The following is a 22,831-nucleotide window of genomic DNA, read 5'->3' as shown; positions in this document are numbered from 1 at the left end:
ATATGTTTCTTTTAACTTTGTCAAATGCTTTTTCAAAGTCAATAAATGCAATATGTGTTTTTAAATTATATTCTCTTCTTTTCTCTATTATTAATTTTAGGCAGAAGGCTGGGTCTATACATGATTGTCCTTTTCTAAATCCATTTTGTACCTCTGGAATAAAGTTTTCGGAATATTTCATTAGTTTGTTATTTAAGATTCTGCTGTATATTTTGTAACATGAATTTAGTATACTGATACCTCTATAGTTTTTAGGGTCATCTCTATTACCTTTCATAAAGATAGGAATCACAATTGCTTTTTTCCATTCTATTGGGGGGATACCAGTTGAGTAAATTTTATTTAAAAATAATAAGAGTCTTCCTTTGAATCTTGTTCCTGCGTATTTATATTCTTTGTATTTATGTATTTATGTTCTGAATGCGTATTTATGTTCTGAACCTAGCTTATCTTCTCCAGGTGATTTTCCGTTTCTTGTTTCTTTCAGGCTGATTTCTAATTCTTCTTCAGTTATTTCCTTTTCATTTTCGTTAATTGTTTGCCAGTTGTTTTTTTAAAATATTTGTCTGTCCACAATTCTGTGTAGTAATTTAGAAATTCTTCTAATTTCAATTCAGTGTTTAATTTTATGTTTTCTTTGGTATCTGCATTTAGGTGTTTCAAAATCTTATATACATTGGGTCTTATTTTATATAAATCATGTTCTAAATTAGAAACAAATTTATTCCATGATTCTCTATGTCTTTTTCTGACTTCTATTTTAGCTATGGCTCTTATTCTTTTATATTCTATTTCATCTTCTAATCTTTTACTGCTTAACCATTTGTGAAAGGCTTCTTTTTTCTTTTTGATTGTATCATCCCAGATCTTCAGTTTTTTTCTTTTATTGAATTTTTTGGTCTTTCCTAAGCTTTCATTTGATGCTGCATTTAGTTTCATTTTTATATTAAGCCATTCTATTTCTATTTCTTCATTTTGTTTTATTTTATCTAGATACTGGTTAATTCTTTGTTCATATAGCCATTGTACATTTGTGTCATTCAATAGTCTAGTTTTATAAACAAATGTTTCAATTTTTCTTTCTGTTCTTGTTACTTGTAGCCATTTAGGTGGTAATCTTAATTTCATTTTAACAAGGAAGTGGTGACTGCTTATTTCATATCCTCTGTGAACTCTAACATCTAGTGAAAATTTTGATGTCTTTTCATTTAATATGAAGTAATCTAATATTGATTTCCATCCTCTTGCTGCCCAAGTATATTTATGTATGTCTTTATGTTTATAGAAGGAATTCATTATTTTTATGGTTATTATAAACTACAAAGTCAATCAATTTTTTACCATTTCTATTTAGAGTGTGTTCTCCATGTATTCCTATATTATTATTAATTTTTGTGTTTCCAATTCTTGCATTTAAGTCTCCTGCTAAAATTATGTAATCATTTTTATTTATTTTATTATATATGTTTTGTAGCTGATTATAAAAATCAATATTATCCTGTTCTCTTCCTTCTTCTGGGGCATATAAACCATCATCATCATTATCAAATTCCTGCCATGTACCCTCAAGGGGTGTACAGGATATGACAGTACCACATGAAAAAATTACATCATTACTAACTTCCTATCTACAATTTTCCTCCAAATCAATCTGTTACTTGTCAAGACTCCAACATTATCAGATCTTATATTTCTATCGTCTAAGGCACTTTGTACCGTATCAATCCACCTATATCTTGGTCTTCCTCTGGGTCGTTTTCCTGCCAACCTGGCAGAGCACACTTGTTTTGCTAATCTTTCCTCTCCCATTCTATTTAAGTGACCATACCACCTGAGATTAGCTCTGCTAACGCATTCCTGGATGCTGACAATGTCAAGTTCTTTCCTAATATCCTCATTTTTAATATGATATTGCCATTGATGCCATCTGTTCACGCCTCTAATCTTTCTCAGGACTCTCATATCTGCGGTCTCTAGTCTTTGGTCAAGTGTTTTACTTCTGACCCAGCTCTCAGATCCATAAGTTAAAACTGGTTTGAACACTGTCTTGTATACAGCTAATTTGGTGTTCCGACTAATTTCTTTCTTATTCCATATGAATTTATTCAATTGACTTCCCACCATACCAGCTTTGCTGATTCTGTTGTCTATTTCTATATTTAATTTACCATCTTCAGTAAAAATCGTGCCTAAGTAGCTGAAATGTTTTACTTGTTCCACAGGTTCTCCATTCATAACACAGTTGACATTTTCAATGATTCTACCTATTTTCATTGTCTTTGTCTTTTTATTGCTGACCTTCATACCATATCTATTACAACAGCTATTCAATTTAGTCAGAGAATCTTGCAGACTTGTAGCGGATTTATTTAGAAGTATAACATCATCCGCATAAAGCAAAGAGCTGACATTAACATCTCCAATTTTGATATCAGGTTTAATACCACATTCCTTCATAATGTGATCCATATAGATAATGAATAACAGAGGGGATAATGTACATCCTTGTCTCACACCAGATTTAACATTAAACCATCTTCCTGTACTTCCTTCAATTCTAACTGCTGACTTGCAACTCAAATAAAGACTGAGTATTGCTTGATATAATGCCCCATTGACACCATATAACTGCAGCGTATTGAATAGCTTCTCTCTTGGCACCTTGTCATATGCCTTTTCCAAATCGACAAACTTAAATACAGATCTTTGTTATATTCCCATGCTTTCTCGACTATTTGTCATAAAGTGAAGATCTGATCCTGACAGCCTCTATTTGGCCTGAATCCAGCTTGTTCTTCACCAAGCTTTCCTTCCACAATTCTTCTCAACCGTTTCTCAAGTATACTTGCATAGATCTTGCCAGGAACACTCAGTAGGGAAATACCTCTGTAATTCTCACATTCAGTTTTATTTCCCTTTTTATATATAGGTACTATGAGAGCTCTACTCCAATCATCGGGAATTCGTCCCTCTGTCCAGGCTTCCTGAACTATGCAGTGCAGCCACTGTAAGACTTTTATGCCACCATACTTCAGCATTTCTGGTCGAATATCATCTAATCCTGCTGCCTTTCCACATTTCAAGCCTTTGATGGGCTTTTCTACTTCAAGTATGGATATGTATTCCTGACTGCATTTCCGGTCAGTGTTTTTTATCACTGTGCTGTCATCACTGCTTGTTTCATTTAGCAGTTTTTCAAAGTAATTACTCCATACTTCAAGGATATCTTTTTCTCCTGTTTTCATGTCACCTTTATCATCTCTAACTCCTTTTACAGCACTCTTTCCTCCATTCCTAAGCTTCTTCAACAACCTCCAGAATATTTTGCCACCTTCTTGATATTTATTTTCTATATTCTTGCCAAAGTCCTCCCATGGCTTTTGTTTAGCTAGTTTTACACACTGTTTAGCTTTCTTACATTTGTCTCTGTATTCTGTAAGAGTAAAAGCTGACTTATTTGCCAGGAACTTTTGATATGCTTTCTTCTTTTCCTTCACTGCCTCTTTAACTTCCTGTGTCCACCAGGGAGTTCTGATTTTTTTATCCTTCCACACAACCTCACCACATGCCTCTCTGCCAGAAGCAATCAATGTTTTCTTCAGAGTTTGCCACTGAATCTCCACGGTTTGATTCCTGTTCTCAAACTCTTTCATTTTCTTTTCAATAATCTTTCTGTATTTTAGTCTACAGTTCACATCTGAGAGCTGCTCAACTTTTATTCACTTTAAAACTTTCTTACATGTTATTCTTTTCAATATGAAATTCAATTTTATCCTGCTCAAGACTAAATAGTGATCACTTCCAATTTCAAATCCTCTGTACACTCTGGTGTCCTGCACCAGGAAGAAAACATCACTGTGAAAAATAACATAATCAGTGAGACTTTTCTTATTCCTAGCCTCTTCTCTCCATGTGAATTTGTGCACATTTTTATGTTGGAACATGGTGTTAGTAATAACCAGTCCCTGTCCTGAGCAGAAATCCAACAGATATTTGCTATTATTATTAGCTTTGCTCTTTTCTCCAAATTTTCCCAAAATATTTTTGTATGTCTCACAATCATTTCCTACTCTGCTATTTAGATCCCCAACAAGGACCAACTTTTCCTTTTTCATTGTGTCAGTTGCTTTTTCTAAAGCCTCAAAAAATTCCTCCACTTCTACCTTAGTAGAACCTTCTGTGGTACCATAGGCACAAATAAGTCTCATTGTCCAGTTCCCCATTCTCATATTTGCCCACATTACTCTACTTGAGACTGACTGCCATTCAAGAAGATTAGCCTCGTATTTTGTGTTGAATACTATGGCTACTCCTTCTTTTCCTTGATTGTCATTGCCTGAATATAACATTTTGCATTTATTGCTCAGAAAGATCTCACCAGTTTTGGTCTTTTTTGTTTCAGTCACCCGTATTATGTCGATCTGGTACTTATCTAATTCCTCAGCTAGCTCCATTTCTTTGCCATTCAGGCTTCTTATGTTGATAGTACCGATCTTTAACTCTGGTGATGTTGAGTTGGGATTTGTTTTCAGATTTGTTCCAGTAGCTGACTTTTCGCTGTTCGCCCTGGTTCCCTGGCGAAAACAACGGGGGCCTTGTTTAATCGGGCGACGCCCCAGCCGGAATGAAATTATGTCATGTTGTACCATCATTTTTTATTTTGATTTAACCAATAAGAATACAATTTGGTCGGCTAAATCCCAAATTGCCAGCCCATCCTCGTTCGTTCAGTATCAAAGTAGATACCCAACAGGGTGCACCACGAGAAGGTGAGGATTGGACATTAGGTCAGATGCCCTGGTCGGTTCTCCACATTCCTTTAAAGGCTATGTGGAGGTCTCCTCTCAGTTATACAGCTTTGACCCTTAAGCACCCCTCTTCCTTCTTCTGGGGCATATAAACCAATTATTGTTAAATAGCCTCTGTCTATTTTTATTCTAGCTTTTATTATTCTTTCATTCCATAATTTATAATGTTTTAACTGTTTTGAAAGGGAGTTATGAATCCAAATCATGACTCCTGCTTGTGCTCTTTGATCTCTGTCGACTCCACTGTATATCAAATTAAAATTTTCAGTTCTCATAGTTCCTTTTAATTTCTTTTTTGTTTCAGTGATTACTGCTATTTTAAAATTTCTTTCATTTAATAACTGGTCCAATTCTGTTTCTTTATATGCTATGTGTATTATATTTTTTCATTTTCCCTTTTCCATTCCAGGGTCGTTTCCCATAGATTCAATCCGATTATCTTTTTCTGTCAGCTTACAAGTATGGTTATGTTCTCCATGTCAGGGGACTAACCTGACGATGGAATAGTTCAGTGGTAGGGCTGCTACCTTAAGGCTTCTGAACTCGCCTTCTTCCGAATTTAAACCCATAGGAGGAATAGGGTATATTGAAGGGGAAAGGGTAGATTATAGAAGAAATATAGTAAGGTTTATAGAGAGGACATAGTTGTAAGGCCAGAAATGAAAAGACCCCATGGCCCTCGAGTACTCTAGTAGCACAAGGGTCATAAGTAAGAAGAGTTGGCTGATAAGGCCTTATAGAAAAGATTAAAGTAAGTGGGTCTTCCTCAAAGTAGAAGAAGGAGAGGATAGATCCAGCTAGGGGTACATGGGAGTGCCGTTTCCCTTACAATCAAGATGATTGCCCCTTATGGCCCTCTTGGTCCACGAGTCCTTATTCAGTATATTCAGACCACCCCACCATATATACCTACATATATATACACACACACACGCACGCACATGTACACACACACACACACACACACACACATGGGGGGCTCCCCTATCCGCCACCCAGGGGATGCGCTCTCTAGGGGTTACAGGGTCCCCTGAGAGAACAAACAAACAAATATTATGTGCTCTGTTAATTAAGGTTTTTAACAGCACTGATTTTCTGTGAGGTGTGATGATGTACCACCCAGAAAATCAGTGTGTGCATATATATATATATATATATATATATGTGTCAGTGAAGGTAGATTTCCAATATATGCTGTTTGACAAAGTACCAGAGGCTGTATGGGTAAGTAGGATGTCCAAGAAGGGTGAGTTTCCAGTACTCTAATTTTCCATAGTTTGTTGAATATGCAGCTTTAGATGCCAGTTTGGTGTAAGTAGGTGGTTAATTTGTTTTCAGAATGGGACCAAATGGAAAATAATATGCCATCTACATAGTCATTTTAGAAGGAAGGTTAAGGATGATTGGTGGAAAACAAAGTGTTCTCCAGATAGTTTAAATAATAATTAGCTAACAGTGGGGATAAAAGGCTTCTTGTAACTATACTCTCAATCTGTTTGTAGATAATATTTTTCCAGTGCTACAATATCCTGATTGAATTACAAATTCAAATATCTTCAAAACATTCAGAAGAAAATCTTCAGATAGAAGGCAGTGTTGTCAGTCAAAAGGAACAGAGAGAAAATTTCATAGCTAACCAAATTATCAGAAGCTTGTTTTTATAGAGAATATGTAGCAGTTTTGATAAATGATCTAGAGTCTAATGTGTAAACTTAATATTCAGGAGGATAGAAATTCAGTCACTCTCTAAGGAGAATCGGTACAGTTTGCAATGGTTCTCATAGGGTGGTCTTCTTTATATATTTTTGGGAGATCATATAAATCAGGTGTGTTTCCAAAATGAGGGCATAGTTTCTCTGTATTATCATCTCAACTTACAACCTGCATCAAAGAGCTTATTCATTTGCCTGATCTGTATTTTGGTGAGATTATAATTAAATTCTTAATATGTTAGTTAATATGTTAATCTATCCTGTAAAATAGGTTTATCTTCCTTTTATAATTGTCTTTATCCATTACCATTCTGTTCCTTTATCTACTTTTGAAATAGATATATGGTTGTTTTGTTTCATTGAAATAATTATCTTATTTGTTAGGAATAGGTTGAATTAATTTTCAAACTACAAGATAAATATAATTTGAACTGGGCAGTGTGAAGCAAAAGTGGAAGCCATTCTGATGTTGCCTAGAAAGAATTGGAGAAAATACCATTAGCACTGTAGTGACTTTTATTTGTTTACTTGTGTGGGGGGCGGGGATAAAAATCAAAGGAATATATTAATAGCAGGAAGATCACTAGCAAGAGTTGAAGGTGATCTAAAAAATTTTGAAGGTTAACTTTTGTCATCATTGCAGTAGAACCATCTTATACAAAATAGGTATAAATAGGATTAGAAAAATTTGTGGACTGTGACTTTAACAAGATAACTGAAAGCACAATATGGATACAAAGCATTTTTCTATTCTATTCATCAGCATCAAAAATTCTTTTCTGCCTATACTTAACATTTATTATACCTTGGGTATAATAAATGTTAAGTATAGGCAGAAAAGAAAGTTCATAATTCCGATGAAAACTAATTATGTTATGCACCTGTTCCTGTGAGAGTGACTACTGAAGTATCACTCAAACAGATATGTAGTATTACCTAAGAACCAGTGTTTAACATACTTATTAGAAGTGTGTCATTTTATGTGAAATCATCAAAATAAAAATTAAATTGAAACTGCATAACTTTGAAATTTAATGAAAGATAGCTATTTGGTTTTCCTTTAGATGAAGAAAAAATATATTTTTTAAGATTTTTCAAAGACTAGAGACACAGATATGAGAGTGCTGAGAAAGATTTAGGGAGTGACAGATGACTGAATCATATTAAAAACGAAGATATTAGAAAGGAACTTGACATTGTTAGCATTCAGAATTTGTGAGCAGAGCTAATCTAAGGTGGTATGGCCACTTAAATAGAATTGGTGAGGGGAAAGGTTAGCAAAACGTGTTTGATTCCAAGATGGCATGAAAGAGACCGAGAGGAAGACCGAGATTTAGGTGGATTGATTCAGTCAGAAGTGCCTTAGAGGCATGAAATGTTCACTATCACAATATGGAAGTGCTCACAAGTAATAGATTAATTTTGGGGAAAATTATGGATAGGAGATTAATAATAATGTAAACTTAATCATGTAGTGCTGTCATAGTAGCCTGAACACCCCTCAAGGGTGTGTGTGCATATATATATATATATATATGTAGAAAGTATTTTACCTTGGGTATAATAAATGTTAAAGATACCAAGCTATTTTAAACCTGGTTTTACTCCATTTCCCAAGTAACCAAACAGACAAACAAGTCAAGTTTGCGCCTGCAAGTGTTGCAAGTCTAGCTGATCCTGCACGTAGTACAAGACTAAGGTAACTCATGGTAAAAATAGAATAAGCTCTGATCACTAATCTTAATATTTACCCTTAATGCAAAGCACATCTCCTGGAGGAGATGTACGATGCTTTGTATTAAAGACAAGGGGCCACTATCCAGACTGGTTTCGACCTTTATTGAGGTCTCATCAGTCTCATCTCAACTTTATATATAGTTTCTGTATTTGGCATGAAACTCTTTGAGTTTCTTATTCAGCTAAGAAACAATATAGGATGTAATATCCCTTAACTTAAATAAGTTATGTCGCAAAATTGAAGCCTTTGGCTCTTCATATATTTAGTAATGGTTTTCTCCATTTCCCAAGTAAGCAAACAGACAAACAAGTCAAGTTTCTGCCTAAACGTAGTGCAAGACCAAGGTAACTCATGGTAAAAATAGAATAAGCTCTGATCACTAATCTTAATATTTACCATTAATGCAAAGCACATCTCCTGGAGGAGATGCATGATGCTTTGTATTAAAGGCAAGGGGTCTCTACCCACACCGGTTTCGACCTTTATTGAGGTCTCATCATCTATATTTTGAGTCAATATAGTGTGAGATGCTAGGGATGATGTGGAAAAGATGCAGTTTTCCACATCATCACAGATAGGCTGAAAATGAGGATATGATAGAAACATTTAAGTTACATAAAGATTTTTATGGGATTGATGCAGGGAAAATGTTTCAACACTTGGCTTGAGGGGGTAGAACAAGAGGTCATCCATGGAAGTTGAATAAGAGTGTGGTTAGTATGGGTATGAGGACTAAATTTTTTGCTTGGAGAGTGGTGAATGAATGAAATAGGTTGTGCATTTATATCTCCTCCTGAGATTTTTATTTAATAAGGTTAAAACACCTTATGGTAACTTGTTCTGGTAAAATGCTTATAAGCTCTGTATTACTAAAATCTTGGTATTTCTAGCTTGGCTCCCACTGATGAGACCTCAATAAAGGTCAAAACCGGTCTGGGTAGTGGCCCCTTGCCTTTAATACAAAGCATCGTACATCTCCTCCAGGAGATGTGTTTTGCATTAAGGGTAAATATTAAAATTAGTGATCAGAGCTTATTCTATTTTTACCATGCATTACCTTAGTCTTGCACTACGTGCAGGATCAGCTACACTTGCAACACTTACAGGTGCAAACTTGACTTGTTTGTCTGTTTGGTTACTTGGGAAATGGAGTAAAACCAGGTTTAAAATAGCTTGGTATCTTTAACGTATATATATATATATATATACACACACACACACACCCTTGAGGGGTGTTCAGCCTGGTTGGCCGAGTGGATAGTGTATCCACTCTCCAGCCAAAAAACTGCGGCTTCGAATTCCACCTTGGACATGGATGTTTGTGATTGTCAGTGGTAGTCGACAGTAGATGGCGTTGATGTAATTGCAGTCTGTTGGTGATTGAATGGTTGAGACAGAGTTGTAGAGCAGGTGCCCTCCCTCAATGAGTCCTTGGACTCCTTGGAGGTGTCAAATAATAATAATAATGAAATTATGATGGTAAGATTTTTTCCTGGCATCCTGTTAATTATGATAGCCATTTTTATTTGGCAGATCCACAGAATATTTGAAATTTTGAAGGGTTTAAAAAAATAATCATAGTTTATTTCCAGATTGTCTAATCACATCAATGTAGTGCTTTTCTAATTCTTTTGCCAGCCTTCTTTCCTATTGATGCTTCTTACATTGCAGTGTCTATATTGACTTCTGCTGACACTGAGTTTGAGTTTGCATTGGTTGCTGACTACAGTAGTAACTACAGCAACCTTGTTTAACCAGGTAGCGCCCAGCCACATGACATTGCATCTTGTTGTAACATCATTGTGAATGAATACAAAATGCAGTTTGGTCTTGTAAATCACAAATTGCTAGTTCATCCTACTAACCTGGTGCACCACAGGAAGTTGAGGATTTAACATTAGTTAGATGTCCTGGTTGGTTGGTTCTCTGCACTACTGAAAAAGTTATGCAAAGATATTTCTTACCAGTTATCTAGCTTTGATCTTTAACAGCAATTTTGATCTTTTTTACAGCAATTCTATGATAAGGGGAGTACTTCATGAAGGTGCTACAAAATCTTGTTTCCCTGGTTCTAAAAATAACAACATTATTAATGTTGTGAGAATGCAAAAAGGAAAAGAGAAAGAATTGATTGTTTAATTGGAAGAGTTATTGGAAGAAGTGTGGAAAAAAAAAAAAAAATGAGTGAGAGGGTGAAGTTTGTGAGTCTGCTGCCATGCTATTCTAGAAGTGAACTGAGAAGGAGAGTGATGATGGCTAATGAATGAGTACACAGAGTGTGCAAAAGGATTGATGCAGAGTTTGTGGACCTGTGGTCTGAGTTTGATGGATAGAAAGATTTGTACAATGCTGATGGACTGCACTTAAATGGTTCAGAGTGAGGTACCTAGAAAGAGCTTTGTTCTGAGAGCGTAAAGCTCAAAGTCAGGTTTCTCCCGGCCTGAGTGGGCCGAGTGGTATCCACTGTCCAGCCAAAAGGCTGCGGGTTGGAATCCTGCAGTGGGCATGGATGTTTGTGATTGTCTGTGAAAATACTAGTGGTGGTGGGCGGTAGAATGGAATTGGTGCAGATGATGGTAGTTGCAGTTCATTGTAGTTTGTGGAGACAGAGAGCTGTAGAGTAGATTTCCTCCCGTGATGAGTCATTGGACTCCCTGGAGGTGTCACATAATAATAATAATATACTAACACTAGAAGCATCAAGAATAAGAGGGAAGAATTTTTGGCATTGGTTTATGTAACCTTGTCAAAAATTATATGCATTAGTCAGACTTGGCTTGGATAGAATGTGATGGATTTAGTATTTTCAGGGAGGATAGAGTAGAAGGACAAGGAGTGGGGTAATGCTGATGATAGCATATGAATTGCAGCCAACAAGATTAGGAGTCATTCAGACAGATGACAGGTATTTTGAGTCAATATAGTGTGAGATGCAAGGGATGATGTAGAAAACATGCAGTTTTCCACATCATCACAGATAGGCTGAAAATGAGGATATGATAGAAACATTTAAGTTACATAAAGGTTTTTATAGGATTGATGCAGGGAAAATGATGTTTCAGCACTTGGCTTGAAGGGGGCAGAACAAGAGGTCATCCATGGAAGTTGGATAAGAGTGTGGTTAGTATGGGTATGAGGACTAAATTTTTCGCTTGGAGAGTGGTGAATGAATGGAATAGGTTGTACAAGTCAGTTGAGTGCTTTGTCTGTTGATGGTTTCAAGGAGAGGTATGATAGATATTGTGTTGATATGTTTTTGTCTCCCACGATGAGTCTTAGGCCACCATGAAGGCACCCTTGCAATAATAATAATTATATTAACAAAAGCAATTATAAACTTGTAGTTTGAATTTGCACAATTTAATGAAGTAAAATAGTGTAGGATATCTGAAACATACAAGTTGTCTACAGTAAGTATATAGCATAGCACACTAAAATATTATCACTTACTCTTTTGAACATATGGGTGAAAGTACATTGCAAACAGCAAGGTTTGACAAATTACAAAATTGTACTTGCATAAAAAAAAAAAAGTCCCTCTCCCCACGAAGTTTTTTTTAATTATACGTCCCAATAAGTCAATAGGAGTTCCATAAAATGATTATTGGTATACTGTAATCATTGTTGGAGAACATTTCTACTGTGTAAGAACCATTCCAAGGAGGAGAAATCAGTAATTAAAAATGGGAAGTGCAGTAAACTACATTGATTTTTTTGAAAATATAATTTTTTGCATTAATTTTTATCACTAAAATGGCACTTTATATTAAGCATATTCTTTTGTGTTTACTTAAAGTTAAAAAAAAAACTAAGGTTGTTAGAAAGTTATTTATTTATTTCATTAAATAAAAATTCTATGATTTTGTCCAGTCTGCAGCTGTTTTCCAGCTGGGAAAATCTACTTGCAACAGTCAACTTGGTGAATGTATTTATCATGCCTCTGCAAACAGTATTATTCAGACATCGACACTACCCTAGATAAAGTTCACCAATACCTCTACTGATACCCTCTTTGTTTAACAATTCAGTTATGATTAACATATGTTAATTACATGGAACCGAAGCCCACATGCTTCATCAGTTACCTGGACTTTATATACATTACAATTTAAAATCTACAAAATATAAAACTCCAGGAAATGACATATCAATTAATTCTTAAACATGAAATTTGTGAAGTGTTACACATATCAATTTCTGAAATTCTCTCAAAATTAAAATGATTATAAGGAAGAACTGCTTCATTAGTGGCTTGGAAGCGTAGCATATATCAACCAATAACTAAACCTCTTAAGACTGTTGCACACAAAATTCTCAGCACAAAACTGCATTGGTTTGTATTAATGCTAAAGAATTACTTCACTAATGCCTATCTACTGTGTGACCACAGAAGAGCGAGCCGTTGATGTTACATTGCCAAGAAGAGTCATTTCATGTTGAAGGGGAGAAAGGAATAAGGTGATGTACGAATTCCTCACCAACATGTGAAATCACATGCTTTATGCATAAAATTTTCCGACTGTTGTACAAGCTAATTAGTTACCACTTTAAAACTTGAATTTTATTAAAAGAAAAGTTAATTTTCCAACATATAATAATAAACACTTATTCCATGAAACGCATTGATTACTGTGTTATTGAAATGGATTCTCCGTCTTCTGCCATGTGTAGAAGAGTCAAGGGGGCTTGCATCTGTGGTCGGGCAGTAACAGCAAACATGTATTTCATCACTTCTCCTTTGTGAACTCATTACAGAAAACATGTTCACACTTACCCAGCATTCTACTACACAACCTAAACAAATATAGAATGCTAAATGAATGGTGATAAAGGTACCACATTATTAGTACAGCTTACCTGCTATACTAATCGCACTAAACATGAAAGAAGTCAGCAGCCAAGTGAATTCAAGGAATAAAGAATATTCTGTGTTTAAAAAAGTATTAAACAATATATAAAGAGCAAATATTAATATTCTTTATAAAAACCTCATCATAGCTACAAAGACTGATGTTATCTTCTTCGTGTTATTACTTTTTGATTACTCAATGATAATACCAGTATTATCATTGAGCTAAATATATACTTCTCCCTTATTACTAATAGAATATTCTTTATTATAATAAAGAATATTCTATTAGTATGTTACTTTGCTTCTTTTAGATTTACCGTATATGTCAGCATATAGGACAACCAGTGTATAAGACGAGGCCTAAATTTTAGGTTTTAAGCTTATGTCGGTTGTATAAGACTACCTCCCCCCTAATTTCTTCTTTCTTGTATTAATGCAACGTTAGGTATTGTTGCTATATCCATTATTTTTATATCTATGCATATCCGTTATTTTTTTGCATAGCATAGATTTGGTATTTATGTGAATTATCCTAATTAAAATCCTAATTTTTTTAATTTTAGGATTATTAAGATTGTTATCATTTAAAATCATGGAACCAGCAACAAAACGAAGAAAGTATGAATCTTGATTTAAAATAAGGGTAACTGAAATGGCAAAGCAAACTAATAAGTATGCTGCTGCAAGAAAGTTTGACAACTGAGAAGATGATAAGAGAATGGGGGAAGAAAGAAGATATTTTTAAAAAATTGCCAAAGAAAAATATGCAATGAGAACGGGGATCACCCAATGGCCGTAACTGGAAAATCACGTTACAGAATGGATGTTCGAAAAAAGGCAGATGGTTACCTTGTTACAAGAAATATGATTAGAGCATATACACTAAAATGGTCAAGATTGAATCTGGATGAAAGTATAGAATTTTAAGCTACTTCAGGATGGTGTAATCGTTTTATGAACAGACAAAATCTGGTAATACGACAAAAAAAAAACGAAAATTGCTCAAAAACTACCAGCAGATCGTGACCACAAACTTACCAGTTTCCATAAATTTATTATTCTGTTGAGACAAGAACATAAATTTCTATTCTCTAATATTGGAAATATGGATGAAACTCTTATGAGCTTTGATATGATAAGCAATAAAACAGTGGAGCCTAAAGATTGTAAGAGTGTGCTAGTTCGAAGTACAGGTCATGAAAAAACAAGGTTTGCAGTTGTGTTGTCATGTTTGGTTGATGGAACCAAGAAAAAAATAACACCAAAAATTGCTGTTATACCAATAACTTCTATATTGTAACCACTAGATGTCTGCTTGAACAAACCATTTAAAGATCACATGCGAGAAGAGTGGAATTGGATGTTAAATGGTGAAAAATCATTTACAAACGGTGGATCTATGTGGGCTTCATCACATTTTAAATAAATTTATGTAACAAAAAATTAATCAGATTTGTTTATAAACACTGCCTATTTTCTTATATAACGATCTATTGTAACTACCTAAATGTTCATCCAAGAAATTAAGCTTCCTTTTTTATATTCGCTGTATAAGACGACCCATGATTTCGAGGGGTTTTCTGTAGTATTTGAGAGTTGTCTTATATGCCAACATATACAGGAGTTTTTTAAACTTAATTCTTTGATTTGCTTATTTTACTTGATGATTTTTTTTTTTTTTTTTTTTTTTTTTTTTTTTTTTCATGTATGCTATACTTTTTCTTTCTTTTGGAAGTTTTTTCCCACTTGGTTAGACTATAAATTATATATTTAGTTTAATCCTTTATTCAAATGTAAGCAAACAAAGTTTGTGCCTGAAGTATCTTCAGGACTGGGACAACTCGTGGTAAAGGTGGATTGAGTTCTCATCACTTTCCTTAGTATCCCATAATGCAAAGCACATCTCCTTGCGGATATGTATGATGCTGTGCATTATGGAAGATTATTATTATTATTACGGGCAACTCCAGGGAGTCTTTAGACTCATCAAGGGAGGCCCTAAACATCATGTCCACACAACTATACGACATTCTCACAGTATCTATCATACCTTGCCTTGAACTCACTCACCGTCATAGCACCCACAGCAGACTCTGGCAGCATATTCCACTCATTTACCATTCTAAAAGTAAAGAACCCAGCTCTAACACCCTTGCTAACCACACTCTTGCCCAGCTGCCATAGGTGTCCCCTAGTTCTCCCACCACCAGTCCTGATCTCAAAAATATCTTCTGAATTAATCTTATAGAAATCCTTTAGCAATTTGAATGTCTCAATCATATCTCCCCTTTTCCACCTATCAACTAATTTCTGCATCCCACAAATCTTCAACCTTTTCTCATAAGATTCATTCCATAGACCTGCTATCATCTTGGTCACTTGCCTCTGGATCCTCTCCACCTCCTCCCCATCAAGAAGAAACCTAGGTGACCAAATCTGGGCACAGTAGTCGAGATGAGGTCTTATCAAGGCTCAGTACAGAGGTACAATAACTTGCTTGTCTCTGCTTGTCAAAGTATTTTTCAACAACCAAGTGAGTTGATGAGCTGATTTAGCTACTTTTGCAATGTGCCCCCTAAACTTCATCTCCCTATCCACCAACACTCCCAAGTCTCTGGCCTCATCAATCTCCTGGAGTACAGTTCCACCAATATGGTATACTGCTGCTAATCTTTTCACTCCAAAATGCATAACCTTACATTTTGTCACATTAAATTGACATCCATTCTCCTTAGCCCAGAACTCCAGTCTATCCAAGTCGTCCTACAAGATTTTGGCATCTTCTGCATTCACTATTGCCCTACCCAACTTTGCATCATCAGCGAACAAATGAACTGTTCCTCTTAGATCCTTCCCTATATCGTTAATGAACAAATTAAACAGCAGTGGTCCAAGAACAGAACCCTGCAGCACACCACTAGTCACAGGCCGTCTTTTGGACTCTACTCCTGAATAAACTACTCTCTGATATCTCTCCATCAACCACCCACCTATCCATCTCACCAACCCTATATCCATTCCCATATGTTGTAGTTTACAGATTAGAATTCCATATGGTATCCTGTCAAATGCCTTAGCCAGGTCCAGCAGTATCACTGTAAACCCATTACCCTTATCCAGTTCAGCCATCACTGTGTTATAAAACTTGAACACGTTACTTAGGCATGATCTACCCTTCTCAAAGCCATGCTGTTCTCCCATACAGTATCTCATTTTCATCAATCCATTCCTGTATTTTTCCCGTGATTACTTTCTCCAAGACCTTGACAATGACTCCTGATATGCTGATCGGTCGGTAATTTGCAACAGTAGTCTTGGATCCTCCTTTATGCAGTGGAACTATTTTCCCCCTCTTTCCACATCTTCGGGACTAAACCAGACCCGAGACTCAGATTAAACAACATGGTCAAGGGGACTGATAATTTTTTAGCTGCTTCATGTAAGACTCATGGTATACCATCCAATCCCACTGATGTATTGACGTTGAGGTTATGCAATAAACTACTCACCTCCACTTCATTCATCACAATTCCCGTATAATCTACTGGTTTATTCGTTTCTGCAATGTCTCCACCTGGATGATATATACTTGCAAAGTGCTCACTCAGTAACTCAACTATATCGACTGATTCAGTGACCTCCTTACCATCGTCATTCCTTAAAATCATTTTGCCGTGTACAGTTTTTTTTTTGCTTGCAGCATATTGAAAGAACTGTTTGGGATTCTCTTTAGCTTGCATAGCTAGTTTCCTTATATAATCCGCTTTTGCTTTTTTTACCACACTCGTTACCCTTCTGGCCTGCACTTTATACTGTTCATGTGCCTGCAGGTCACCTCTTTCTTTAAATTCCCTCCACAGTTGTTTCTTTTTTTGCAGCTCAAGCTTAATGGTGTTATTCATCCATTTAACCCCTACTTGTTTTACTATTCGGATCCTAGGTATACAATCAGCCATAACACAATCAGCCTGTAAATGCTCCTTGACCACTTCCCATGCTCTCTCGACATCCAGCCCTTGCAGTTGTACATGCCATGGCACTGATCCAAGCAATCTCCTAAGCTTGTCATACTTGCCAGCACGGTAATTCCACATATACCCTGTCTTAATCGAAAATTCCACACCTTTAGCCACCTCCCAGGTCAAGACCTTATGATCACTCTCACCAATAGGTGGCAACATGGTCATATTCATTACAGTCAAATTCTCAGATGCTATTACCAGGTCAAGCACTTTCACATCCCTAGTATTTTCAATTACATGCTGCTCAAATAGTTATCCTTTAATAATTGAATAAAATCCATTTCCTTCCTCACATGTGTCCTCTCCTCCTTCCAATCAGTGTTACCATAGTTGAAATCCCCCATAATAATTACCCTCCTTCCACTCATTTCATCAATTTGTTTATGCATACTATCTCCATCATCTATTCCATCACCTGGTCTATAGCAGCCCAACTGTATATTTTGTTCTGCCAGTCTCAATCTCACACCAAATAGCCTCAAACGCGCTCTTTTCACTATCCTGCGATACAACTTCAATTCTCCTTGGCTGCAGTTCATCAGCTATCATCAATAACACTCCCCCCCCCCCCATTTTATTCTCTCTGTCCCTCCTAAACACACTATAACCTACACATTCTATCCCACTAACTATATCATCTTCCGTCAGCCATGTGTCACTAATGCCAATAACCTGTGGTCAGGAAGAGCCAGTCAAGGCCAAAAATTCTTCCTTCTTGTTCCTAATATTCCTGGCATTAGTATACATGAAATGCAGAGGTCCCTTTGTCTCACCTCTATCTTGATATGTTATTCTAACTATCCCATTCCGATTTCTTGTCCTTAGTACTGGCTCGGGTACGTTATATACATTCTTACACTCAACTGTCTCACTGATGTCTGCATATCCACTCCCCCCCTTGGTAGTTCTAGTTTCCCTGGTTCTGCACATCCATTTTCACTTCATTCAGCAACACTTTTTCCAGTCTCCGCACACCAAATCCATTCAAATGCAGGCCATCCATCTTGTATAAATCCTTTCCCTATCAAACTCATTCCACATGTCCACGAATTCCGCACCACACCGTCTGCATAACCTGCGCATAAAGTCATTTGCAATTATGGTCCTCCTTCTAAATTCCTCTCTATCATACCGCGGCAACAGACTCACCATCCTAACTCTGTCACTCTTTTCTTTCGCTACCTTTAACAATACTTTCAAGTCCTCTCTCATAAAAAATTTATCTCCTTTCAATTCATTCGTTTTTGCGCTCTAATACTCTCACTTACATCCTTAAATTTCGCACCCGGTAAGTACGATTTAGTTAAACTCCCATCTATCACTCCTCTTAATAACGAGTCACCATACAACACTCTTTCCTTCATTTCAGAAACTCTCCCACTCTTACGCTTATTTTTCCTTTCAAACACTTGTTTATTTCTGTTAGCCAAGGCACTCTGGAAAGAGATTTGCAGGTGCTCTAATTGCCACTGTGCATTTTGTATCACTGCGTGCAACCTAGCGATCTCACTCCCTACAAATAATTCCTCGTTTTTTTTCATCATTTAAACCATTTTCTCTCTCTGTATAGTTGCTTTCACTCTCTCTTTGATCACCGCTCTCATTGCCATCTTGTACAACATCGCAATTCCCTATCAAGCCACTATTTTCACTCACATTCTGGCTTTCTTCAACCATAACTATCTTACGACCTGACACATACTTTAATTCCTCACTTTGCTTACACTTTCTGCACATTCTCCCACCACTATCACTTTCCATCCAAACTCCAGCCTCCTTCAGGAATGCATACATCCCAAACTCATCACATTGGACAAACTCCCTCACATTACAGTTTTGAAGAAAGGTGTCGTATTTTTTGATGCCATTATCTTACGTTGCATTGGCGCCATGTGCTATTCTATGAAACATATCGTTAAAATACTAAATTAAATAAAATGGAATTCACACCAAAATTACACAGACACAACAAGCTACCAAAATTAGACAATATTACGTTATGATTTAAACCAATATTCCAATTTTCACTCAAAATTATACTTAGCTTTCGGGAGCTCTCTGAAAACACTACACACACCGTGTAGCCCTCTAGCGGCAACCTCATAATGCAAAGCACATCAAGTTTGCTTTGCATTATGGGATACTAAGGAAAGTGGTGAGAACTCAGTCCACCTTTGCCACAAGTTGCCCCAGTTCTGAAGATACTTCAGGCGCAAACTTTGTTTGCTTACACTTGGATAAATTAGGATTGAACTAAATATATAATTTATACTCTTTCTTTGTTTATAAATATATTTTCCTATATGTGTATGTTGGCATTTTTAAAATTTCAGTGAATTCCAACTTTTTTTTTTAAAAAAAAAGAAATACTATTATGTTATAATTGGCATTACTGTTATTATTGTATTCTTATATATGTCATGAAGGTGAAATAATATTTTATAATCATTCAAAAGGACAATAGGCACATGGGAGGTGTGGCTATTAAATAACGAGACTGGTTGCAAAAATGTGGTTTGTTATTTTGTACAACTTAATTGTTATCCCCCTTCAACATGCTCCCCTCCTCTATCTATACACCATTGCATATGAATTTCCCATTGTTGGAAGCAGTGCTGCAAGTCATCAGGTGTTATCTGCTTCAGTAATGCTGCCGTTTTTTCCCCATCCACTGACTGAAAATAAAATGGGTGCCCTTGAATGCAGATTTCAACTTTGGAAAAAGGTAAAACGCACATGGAGCTAAGTCCAGCGAGTAAGGTGGATGGTCCAACACTGAGATCTTATCGGCTAGATACTGCTTTACAGATAGTGCACTGTGGGGTGGAGCATTGTCCTGATGGAGAATCCAAGCGTTGTTCTTTCATTGATCAGATCTCTTCTTCCTCATTCGTTCTCTCAGCTTGGCCAGAACCTCAAGGTAATAATGTTGGTTAACTGTCTGATCCTCTAGTCACCCATTCAATCATTACCATGCCATTGATATATAAAAAAAAAAAAAGAACAATCAGCATTGCCTTCAGTTTTGACTTGCTCGTTCTTGCTTTTTTCATTCTTGGTGATGGAGTTTTTCAGTGCATAATCGATGCACTCTTTGTTTCTGGACTTAGCTCCATGCAACTTTTACCTTTTTTTTTTCAAAGTTGGAATCTGCATTGAAGGACACCCAGTTTCAGTCAGTGGGTGAGAAGAAAACAGCAGCGTTACTGAAGCAGATAACACCTGATGACTTGCAGCACTGCTTCCAACAATGGAAAATTCGTATGCAATGGTGTAGGTAGAATAGGGTAATATGTTGAAGGGGATAACAATTAAGTTGTACAATTGTAATAATAAACCACATTTTTGCAACCAGTCTCATTATTTAATAGCCACACCTTGTAAACTACTCAGTTTACTAATAATAATTATTAACAAAAAAAAAAGTTGAGTGCGGTATGCAGCTTTAATATGCATGTTGCAAAATTGTGCAGTTCGTTAAAAATATTGTTGCATTGTGTGTTAATAATTATTATTATTTATTTAATATTATTTTTGTGATTTTTGTTCTATTTAAATGTAGTTCTCTATATTGTATTTACTTGAATATAACTCGCCCTTGTGTATATCTTGCAACCATGATTTTACTCTACAAAAATAGAAACAAAAATTCACACACAAAAAGAGTTTAAAACTTTCAGAAATAGATAGTGAATGTTGTTATGGCAGTTTCCGAACAGAATCAGCATTTCAAGTTAACAATCGCAATTTGCCTTTGTCGTTGAGTCGCGTGATCTTTTGTTAATACTGCACCAATCATATGCATAGAGATGGAAGCAACAGTAAAGGAAATGTGGCAGTGGGGGCATTGACTTCTTCTCGATCTTGGATTGCATGGGGGTGGATTAAGTGACCATCATTAGAACTGTTGTGTAACTGGATTTTGAGAGATTGGGACATGATTTTGCCAGAAATAATTTAACTACAGAAGCATTGTTACTAAACGATTCAAATATATCATGTGATAAATGTTGAACAGCCAGTTACATAAATAACATTGAGAATTAAAATTTAAATGCATTCATTTTATAAATAATGAGCAATTATAAATTATAATGAATACTGAGGAATTAATTATAAATGTCAATTCAGTTTTTTCCTGAAAAACTTTAGTTTCCGAAAATCCTCCCATATATCTCAATTTTTTAACTTTAATTTTGGAGGAAAAAAGTGTGAGTTATATTCGAGTAAATATGGTATTCATTCCTCCAAACATTTAATTTTATTTAAATTAATAAATAGTTATTTTAAATTTGAAATAATTTGAAATTTTTAGCATATGAATGTGCTGGTTGCCATCAAAAAGCAGCAGTTCCTATGAAATCACCATGTGATCATGTCTGTTGTATGCTTTGTTGGAAGGAATTTTTAAGGGTAAGTGGAACATTTATTCAAATTGGAGAAAAATATTAATAGCAACAGGTAAGATTATTTAAAAAAACATTTTATTAAATCTTAATTTTGTTTGTTTGAGAACAGTTGATAAAACATAAGACATAGAGTAAAGCATAGAGCACGTTAAGATACTGCTACCCATGGAGCTTTAAGTAATAGGTAGTGGTTTAGTAACATAACACTTGCGATCGAGTGAAACTTATAAGTACTGCAGTATTGATCTACATAAGTTTGTAACAGTCCATTCATAACAGTGATGAAAAGATCATCATGTACCTGATACGATACCTGTATCTCAAAGGTACAGAATACAGTGAAGTGCTACGTAAAAGTTTACTTTAATGCTAACTTCCTATTCATAATTTTCCCCAAAATTAGTCTGTTATCTATCAGATCTCCAATAATGTCAAATCATATATTTTGATTTTTTAAGGCATGTCTTACTGCATTAATCAATCTAGATCTTGGTCTTTCCCTACATCTTTTTACTGTCATCCTTGCATCAAGTACCCGTTTTGCTAACCATTCTTCTCCCGTGCTTTAAATGATCTACCACTTGAGATTAGCTTTCTCATCACTTTTTTCTAATATCTCACTTTTAATATGATTCTGCCATTCACACCATCTGTTTGCTCTCCTATTTTTTATCAGAACTAGTCTTGGATCAGCTTTTTTTATTTCTAACTTAGCTCTCAGATCCATAAGTGATGGCAAGATCTGGGTTCAAATTCTATCTAGGTTGGAAAGAACCTTTTTAAACAGTTTACAAGTGAGGGTGAATTAGGTTATAGAAATTTGGATTTTTCATCCCACAAAACAGGTAAACCTGCTAGGAAAACACAACAGAAATCTACTAGTCTTACAGCAGTGGTTGCTTCAGCTGTAATCAACTGTTGTAATTCCACACAAATCCATAGCTGGTTATGCTTTCATCTAAATAAAGATATACAAAAAAAAAAAAAAAAAAAAAAAAAAAAAAAAACAGATCTTTTAAGAACTAATGAGAATGTAATTGTAGGAGGGTGGTCTGAAAAGATCTTGGCCTCGACCACAGATGGCAACACTATTGACAAGATTTTTTTTTTCTCCCTAAGTTGGTACATCTGTCATAAGCATCCATATGAAATTGCAAATTATTAAGTAGTTTGTTTTATACAGCTGTCTGAAGCAAAAGTGTTGTCTGTATCCCTTGAAGTGGATAAAATTGAGTATCATGTGGTTATAAAATTCTTTGTAAAAGAAGGTTTAATGCCAAAAGAAATTCA

At 35.6% G+C, this 22,831-nt stretch overlaps 1 protein-coding gene across 1 annotated transcript in view; it reads left to right on the top strand.

The window, feature by feature from the left end:
* Window positions 1-22,831, top strand: part of LOC150095845 (regulator of telomere elongation helicase 1 homolog) — a 332,736-nt gene that overhangs the window by 287,868 nt on the left and 22,037 nt on the right. Inside the window, exon 20 of the mRNA XM_090409544.1 lies at window positions 21,448-21,545. Within this exon, the coding sequence (XP_090265670.1) occupies window positions 21,448-21,545 (98 nt within the window). The remainder of the gene's footprint in view (window positions 1-21,447; window positions 21,546-22,831) is intronic.

The sequence above is a fragment of the Typopeltis vanoorti genome, chromosome 19 (genome assembly GCF_054136105.1).
Source record: "Typopeltis vanoorti isolate ZY-2024b chromosome 19, IOZ_Tvanoo_1.0, whole genome shotgun sequence".
In the NCBI taxonomy this organism is placed as follows: Eukaryota; Metazoa; Arthropoda; class Arachnida; order Uropygi; family Thelyphonidae; genus Typopeltis; species Typopeltis vanoorti.
This window is presented reverse-complemented; position numbering and strand designations above follow the sequence as displayed.